Source organism: Tachyglossus aculeatus, chromosome 3 (assembly GCF_015852505.1).
Source record: "Tachyglossus aculeatus isolate mTacAcu1 chromosome 3, mTacAcu1.pri, whole genome shotgun sequence".
Classification (NCBI taxonomy): Eukaryota; Metazoa; Chordata; class Mammalia; order Monotremata; family Tachyglossidae; genus Tachyglossus; species Tachyglossus aculeatus.
The window spans coordinates 89,177,589-89,185,681 of record NC_052068.1 but is presented as its reverse complement, the minus strand read 5'-3'; the positions used below and the strand labels follow the sequence as shown (position 1 = coordinate 89,185,681).

The following is an 8,093-nucleotide window of genomic DNA, read 5'->3' as shown; positions in this document are numbered from 1 at the left end:
AAAAAGCTCTCACCAGCTGCCACCTATTGGAATGGCTTCAGTGTCACCCTTCCAATCTGCTCACCTCCAACCAGAATCTCATTTCTATCCATGTCCCTCCCTTTATAGGAAGGAATCTTGAGCAGTGTCCAATCCTAATACGCATAACGCAGAGTACCAGGACCCTTCTCCCCACCTCCCTGCCCCACTTCAAGGTGGCAAACAAGCTAATGCTTCCTTCTTTTTTGAAAACAAACCAAAAAAAACCCTACAAAGGCTTTGTGCCTCCTCCCCCAACACCCTTTACATCCGTGATTAGTTAAAGAAAGGCCTGGACATCTAGAGTTCTTGTTTAACAACAGAGAGCAGACTTTAAGAACCATGCTCTTCTTGAGACCAGACACCAACAGAGTAGCTTCTTCCTTTGGAGAGGTTTTCGTCCCCCATTCAGTTGGCCTGTTGACCCTATGCGTAAATGAAGTTCCTTTTCGCCTCATCCTGTTCCGGCCATTGCTTTGTCCACGACTGTTGACCAAAAATAGGTCCTAAGCTAACCAATCCTCTTTTCCAAGCACACTCCAGGAGTCCCAGATGGGCATCCCTGTCCAGTGTCCTAAGACCCTTTTAAACATCCCCAGGGTTGAGACACTTTGAGTGACCCTTTTCTTTGTACTTTCGAATGTGGGTTGGAGTGATTTGAGCTGATCGAGAGTAGAAGGTGGGAGGTGAAGGAAGGGGATGGTGCAGTTTTATCCCTTTCTGCCTTTGAGTGCAAAGGCAACTGTGATGTGATTCCAAGCTCAGCAGCTTGGGACAATCAAGCAGCACTCTGTCCCTTGCAGACTCACAGGACCTCGATAATCCCCGGCTTTGCAGATAAATTCATTTCACATAGCCGTGTCTTTCTCCAAGTCCAGGATGGTTCTCTGAACAAGTATCCAAACTTGTAGCTCATTAACACCAACCAGACTTTCCATAAGGTGTACGCTACAATTATATTCTAATAATTTAATGCCCAAGAGCCCTGTAAAACAACTGCAAAGGACTTGCATTATCACTATGCAGATGTGCTCGGAAAATCATTACCGAGTCAGTCCCCTTTTCATTTTGGCGGATTGAACGTGCGGAGGAAGAATGATCCGAGCTAAACAATGAGATTTCCTCTTTACAGCTGTACTAACCGAATACATAAAAGCTTGAATTTGTCCCAATAGCTTCTAAAAGATTTTTCCCATAGTGTGAGAGGGAAAAATAATGAAATCTTGCAAATGTACAGCTAATAGGACCCCTGTGGACACTAACTCCAAAAATGTATGGTCTATAAGACATTAAGGGCTTGATTTTAGTTTCTGCACTGTTCCTGTTAATAACAATGTCTAATTAAAACATCTGTAAAATACTGATAGTTTTAATTTTACATAAAATTTCCAAAACAACTGTTACCCAGTATAATAGGTATCTACAATGAATAGGTTATTAATGGTAATATTATTTTAAATTAAAATCAGGTTCTAAATTTAAATTAGTCATCTCTGGCTAATGAAGAGAAAAAGAAGTCACTCGTGTTGGGAATAATACAGTAGATAATCTAGTTTTCAGCATCCATTAAAGCAAATTTACTTGATCGCTTGGTCTAAAAACTAATCCAGTTTCCCTTCTAGATTGCTTTGTTTGGCACCTTTGATAGATTCTACGGTTGTACTCAATACTAAAACTACACCTTTCAGTGTGTTCTTTCATTATTAAAAAAAACCCTTCTATTTTAGTCACAATCCCAACACCTTCCCTTTACCCCCCTGGCCCAAATAGCTAAAAGACATCGCCAAACTTCACTCTGTGGTGGATCTGTTCCTCTGGTGCTGTCTGACCTGATGAATGTTTTACAAGAACTGGCCCCCAAATCTCAGCTTTTCCTTATTTTAGACTACACCTACTTTAGCAAACAAAACACAAAGAATTAGCTGGACATAGTGACTGCATGCATTTCAATATCTTTTGCTCTAAACAGCAGCCAATAAAGGTTGGTTAAATGTGATCATATACGTGTCTGGGTGTGGTTTTCTTTTTTTTCCCCCTGGGTGTTCAGTTTTTACAGCTTATTCTTGAAAAAATCACAATTCAATTTCAAGTTTGTGCAAATTGCCATTATCCCTCACAGTAGATTCTGCAAGATGTGGTCCACAGCTTGAGGGAAACTCTCACAGGTTAAATAGGGAGGTGGATTAATTTTATCTTCATCTGCTGCTCGGTATTTTCCTGGAATGAACAGAAGCACAGTTAACAAAGACCCAGTTCAAAAGCACACGAGTCACCCCGGAACGTTTCCCTCCACTTACAGGACACCCAAAGGGTCACCATCTCCCAAATTTACCATCACCATCACAAAGCCTTCCTGAGGCGCTTCAGAGTCCCAACCACCAATTTCCCATACCAACTGGATTATCCCACTACCACAGATAGAACTGGTTCATGTGGGAGCTGACTGTTTGAAGCTGCTTGAAAACATCTGAAGTTGCTATAGCAATTCCATTTGATCAGGAAACTCAGAACACCCTCCCCACCTACCTTTTTTTCATGGCATTGGTTAAGCAAGTACTATACGCCAGGCACTGTACTAAATACTGGGGTAGATTCAACTAATCAGGTTAGACACAGACCATGTTCCACAGGGGGCTCCGAGAATTAATCCCCACTTTCCAGAAGAGGTAATTGAGATACATAGAAGTTAAGTGACTTGCCCAAGGTCACACAGCAGACAAGTGGCAGAGCTGGGGTTAGAAACCAGGTCCTTCTGACTCCCAATCCCGTGCTTTATCCACTAGGTCATGCTGCTTCCCTGAAAACAGTTATCGATACAACATTACATCACCAGGCAAAACTGGCTCCACTCCCCACTGGCCTCTCTGGGATTTTTCAATCAGAAGCCCAGATCCTGAAAAGCCAAGGCAGAGCTGTGGTTTCCTGAAAGCCACATTGTGGGGGCATCTTGTGGGAGAGAGACAGAGGAAGAGAGGGAGAAGGAGAGGGAAGGAAGAAAAAAGAAGGGAGGAGAGTATGAAGGATAAGGAAAGAGGGTAGAAGAAAGAGGAGGGAGAGAAGGGCTAAAAACCAGAAGCAGCAAAAAGAGACAAGAGGGGAAGAGGAGGGCCCGGGGGAGATTACAGACAGAAAGGGGAGATGCTCCATGAAGGTTAAGGGCTAGAAGGTGGGGTTGGGGGGTGAGAGAGAATGAGAGAGGGAAAGGGAGAAAAGGAAGAGAGAAGGGAGAAAAAGAGGGGAGAGTGAGAAGGACAAGAGGGAAGAAGAAAGAGGAGGGAGAGAATGGCTAAAAACTAGAAGAACCAAAAAGAGAACCCAAACCAAAAAGATAAAAGGGAAAGAGCAGGTCTTGGGGGAAATGACAGAAAGAAAGGGGGTAAGAATTGGAGAGAAGAACCATGAAGTTTAAAGAATAGAAGGTAATAATAATAATGATAATATCCGTTAAGCACTTACTATGTACCAGGCACTGTACACTAAGCACTAGGGTGGATATGAGCAAATCAACTTGGACACTGTCCCTGTTCCAAGTGGGGTTCACAGTCTCAATCCCCATTTTACAGATGAGGTAATTGAGGCACAGAGTAGTGAAGTGTCGTGCCCAGGGTCACCCAGCAGACAAGTGACGGAGTCGGAATTAGAACCTGAATCCAAGGCCCGTGCTCTATCCACTAAGCCAAACTGCTTCTCTTGGTGGGGTTGGGGGGTAAGACAGAGTGAGAAAGAGTGAGTGAGAGACAGAGAGAGCACAAGGAAAAAGAATGTTGCAGCAGAGAAAAAGAATGAGAGAGAGAGAGGGACATCAATACTGAGGGGGCCAGAGAAACAAGGTCAGATGCAGAGTGATGGGCAAGAAAGCCGAGTCAGATAATGGAGAAAGGAAGAAAAAGACAGACCAACCAAAAAAAAACGTTGAAGAACCTAAGAGGTGAGGAGGAAAATGAAAGATTTACAGAGAGGAAAAGGAGCAGGGATGAATGGGGAAATGCACGGTCTATCTTGGGCAAAGATTGGGCATTTATGCTAGCTAAATACAAATCCTCTTCCCTCGTCTCCTCTGGCACATCTGTAACATTAAAAAACCATCTTATGTCCCTAGTACAAGCAGCAACACCTGCTTGGAGGTTTTTATCAAATTTAAAAGTGGCAAAAGACTTTGTATTTGACAGTATGTTGTTAAACTGCTTCACATGGGCGAAAGTGCCTCTGCCATTAATTAAAATGTGGTCATTAGTTGTGATCTTAACCCTGGGCCAATGCAGTAATTTCCTGGACTGGTGGCTGATGAGTTTGGCTAATTTTTTTGCTTACCTTGGCCCAACTCTGAAAAAGACAGCAACACCCTATGGTTTTCAGGGACTCACACACCGCTAAGCTGAATAAGAATCCAGAGACTCAAAGGAGGCCTGTCTTGTAAGCAGAAGGTATGAGTTGTCTTGGGAAAGTAAATTTCCATATTTATAAATTCTGCAATGAATTTTAGGTTGTTTTAAAAGTTTGAACAACCTGAGCAATCAGGGCCCCGGCAGTTTGAAGGGATGATTTTTCGACATTGTCTGGGAATTGCTGGTTTGCCCAGGGCCCTGGTCTGATCCAAGTTCAAATGAACTTGTTCGAATGTTGAAGTTCCTTGTTCCAATGACACCCCAAGGCTCCTTTTAGAGTCTATTTTATTCTTCAAGGCTAGCCCTAGAATAGCTTTACAACCAAATGTAATTGTACCTGGAACAAGTAAACACAATAATATCCTGAATATTTTCTTTTCCTTTTTTTTTTTCCAGAGGGCTTCCAAATCAATGACCTCAATTTATCCCCACAATACTCCTGTGACGTCAGGGAGAGACAGCTGTGATTATTATTATTTTGTTATACCCTTTAGAGAAATGAGGAAACTGAGGCATGGAAAGGCTAAATGGGCCACACAAAGTCGATGCCAGCTTTGTCTAGATTCTACCTTCCAACCTTCTAATCCCATGCTCTCTTTATGAGGCAATCTAATCTAATAAAGCAGATTAGAATCCAGGCTCTCCCCTCCCCAAACCCGACTCTGTAGAATGCTTTTATTTTCCTTAAGCAATAAAGGATGCTGCTCTGATGCTTGGTGGGAGGAGGATGGGCTGGTAAACTCACTTTTTGAGGGTGTTATTTTTGGTTCTTGCATGAAGTCAGCCATAAAAGACTCCTGCGCCCTTGGGCGAAAAGGACAGTGAATTTTGCTACATTTTCTTACACAAATTTGGTAATTTGGGAGCGGATATTTTTCCTTCCCCGACCCCAGGGTACATCTTTTGGTACTGCTAATAGGAGTTGTGATCTCTAAGAGAAACCGTACGTTTTGAATTTCCTCCCTCAGCGAGGTCCACATCAATCAGATCATTAAGTTGTCTCGGTATCACTTTAGGTGACTGTGCAAAGAGGAGATCTATCCTCTAGGCCTCCTACTGAAACATTAATCCAGACCTTTGTTTCACCTGGGCTTAATTACAATTCTTCATTTGACAGGCTGCCTGCTGTCATCCGTCAACACGTGCTGCTAGTCTCTTGTTGTAGTGGAAACTAATGATCTTTTCCTAATCTAATGAAAAGACCCCACAAGAAATTCACCTGCTGAGTCTGACACTAAAATCGCTCCCAAAGCTGTGCTGAATGTGTGCCGGTTCATTCGCGGTTCCATCTCACTAGATCCCGTTGAATCTGATATTACTGGGCTTTGGGATTAGGACTCCTAACAATTCCCAAATGGGTGGAATTCTCTCACTCGTTGTGAGCAACGGACTCTAAGACAGGAGAGGCTAGAAAGAAAACAATAATGCTGATGTTAAAAACCCTGAAAACCAGATGATATTTGGGCTGTTCGATTGGCCATGGGTGGAAAGGTGGTTTTGCCTTCTTTGAAGGCTGAACAGAAATTCAAGGAATTAGCCGTATTGCTGCACCTGCAAATTTACCTCCTCCATTACCCCTAGTTTCTCTAACTATCCCAGCTGTTGCTATATTCACCACTCTTCAATTTGGCCTGGTACCTAAGAGGCGGTCTCAGTTCCTAAACAGAAGGTTGCTATCCTTTTGGGCCTCCGGAGGATTTCATTTCCATTCTCAGACCCGAGGAGAATCGGAGCCAAGCATCGGCGTTTTGCCATTTCTGCCTAAAGCTCATTCCGGGATCTGCTGCTCTCCTCTCCACCTGCTCTGGGTGTTGGCCAACTGCAAGGGAGGGGGGGACACTCACCGGTCTTCACTAAGATTCCAAGCATGCCGACGTTCTGGGCACCTCCGACATCATCCCTGCAGTCCTGGGGGCAGAACGAGGAATACGTTTAGTCACCACTGTCACGGATGATCGGCTGCTCGGCTAAAACCGATCCCTCATCTAACTGGAAAGGGTCAGAGTGGAAAAATCACAGGAAATCTGGCCATCGGGCTTAGAGGGTATGGGGGAAGCAGAGAGCAATACTTGACTTCTGAGCATTTATCACAAGACTCCTTCAAATGGCCTTTTTTGATTAGTTCCCTGCACCTTAAATCATCTAAACCTGCCAAATTCACCTCTAGCACTTAGGAACTTCGAACCCATCTTCAGCATTTCTGTTTTATATATATATATATATATATATATATATATATATATATATATATATATATATATGACTATTCCACTGTACATTCAAGGAGTGTAAGTTCTTTGTGAGCAGGGAATGTGTCACACAATAATGACTATTAAGCACCTACTATATACATCAAGCACTGTACTAAACGCTGGGATAGGTACAAGTTAATCAGGTTGGCCACAGTCCCTGTCCCACATGGGGCTCACAGTCTAACTAGGAAGGTGTAGGATTTAATCTCCATTTTACAGATGGGGTAACTGCGATAAGTTAAGGAACTTGGGCAAGGCCACACAACAGGCATGTGGAGGGCCTGTGCTCTTTCCACTACGCCACACTGCTTTATTCCTTGGTTTGGCATTCCCTGAGCATTAAGTACAGCGTAGTGCACACAGTGGATGTTCAGATACTATTAGTACTACTCCTAATTGTGACCCACTGAAACTGGATGGAGGGCTCGGAGGGAGAAAGGAGGCAGTAAGGAGGGGAAGCCCAGGAGTTTCCTGCTTAGATGGAGGGAGAACATCCAGGGTGATTTGCCATCATCATCATTAAAATGGGCAGGGAACGTCTCTGTTTATTGATTATACTGTACTCCCCCAAGCGCTTAGTACAGTGCCTTGCGCACAGTAAGCACTCAATAAATACGACTGAATGAATGAAATGCTTACTGTGTACAGAGCACTGCACTAACAACTTGGGAGAGTACAATACGACAGAGGTGGTAGACACATTCCCTGCCGACAATGAGCTTCCAGTCTACAGGGGGAGATGGACATGAGTATAAATAGATAATTTATAATATATAATTTGTAGATAGGAGTCCAATATTATTAGTTTTCCAAAAGTGTACTAACCTCTTCTAAATTCTCGGCCCACAAAAACTGAGCGCGCTTTTCCTCCAAATCTCGAGAGCCTTAGGATTTTTAAGGGCACGCATGGTCTGGAGGTCATGCTCAGAGGGATAGTCTCTATAAGACACAGAGCTCAATATCCATGCCCACTAGGAAGGACTGCTGCTTCCACAGTGAAACTAGTCCATGAAGCTCCCCGACCAGCCTCCCACAGGGAATCCCAGTCATAGATTGTCAGGGAGGTTTGGGCCTTTTTTCCTCCAAGATTATTTAAAGTGCTACACCCGATTTTTTTGTTTTATTTTTTATGGCACTTGTTAAGCACCTACTGTGTGCTGGGCACTGTACTAAGCACTGGAGTAGACACAAGGTTGTCAGGTTGGACACAGTCCATGTCCCACAAGGGGCTGGTAGTCTTCAGCCCCATTTTACAGATGAGGGACCCGAGGCCCAGACAAGTGAAGTGACTTTCCCCAGGGCATGCAGTAGATGCGTGGTGGAGCTGCAATTAGAACCCAGGTCCTTCTGACTCCCAAGTCTCTGCGCTACCCACTAGGCTACGCTGCTACTGAGGTTCACAGCAGCAGTTCCTGCCCCTGCTGTGTTGCCCTGGGCC

The 8,093-nt window shown here is 43.9% G+C and overlaps 1 protein-coding gene across 2 annotated transcripts in view; it reads right to left on the bottom strand.

The window, feature by feature from the left end:
* Positions 1 to 236: 236 nt before the first annotated feature.
* HDHD2 (haloacid dehalogenase like hydrolase domain containing 2) overlaps positions 237 to 8,093 on the bottom strand; it is a 44,461-nt gene continuing 36,604 nt past the window's right edge. For both annotated transcript variants that reach the window (XM_038743683.1, XM_038743684.1), the window contains 2 exons: positions 6,248 to 6,311; positions 237 to 2,235 (listed from right to left, as the gene is read on the bottom strand). In XM_038743683.1, the coding sequence (XP_038599611.1) occupies positions 2,132 to 2,235; positions 6,248 to 6,311 (168 nt within the window). In that variant the 3' untranslated portion in view covers positions 237 to 2,131. The remainder of the gene's footprint in view (positions 2,236 to 6,247; positions 6,312 to 8,093) is intronic.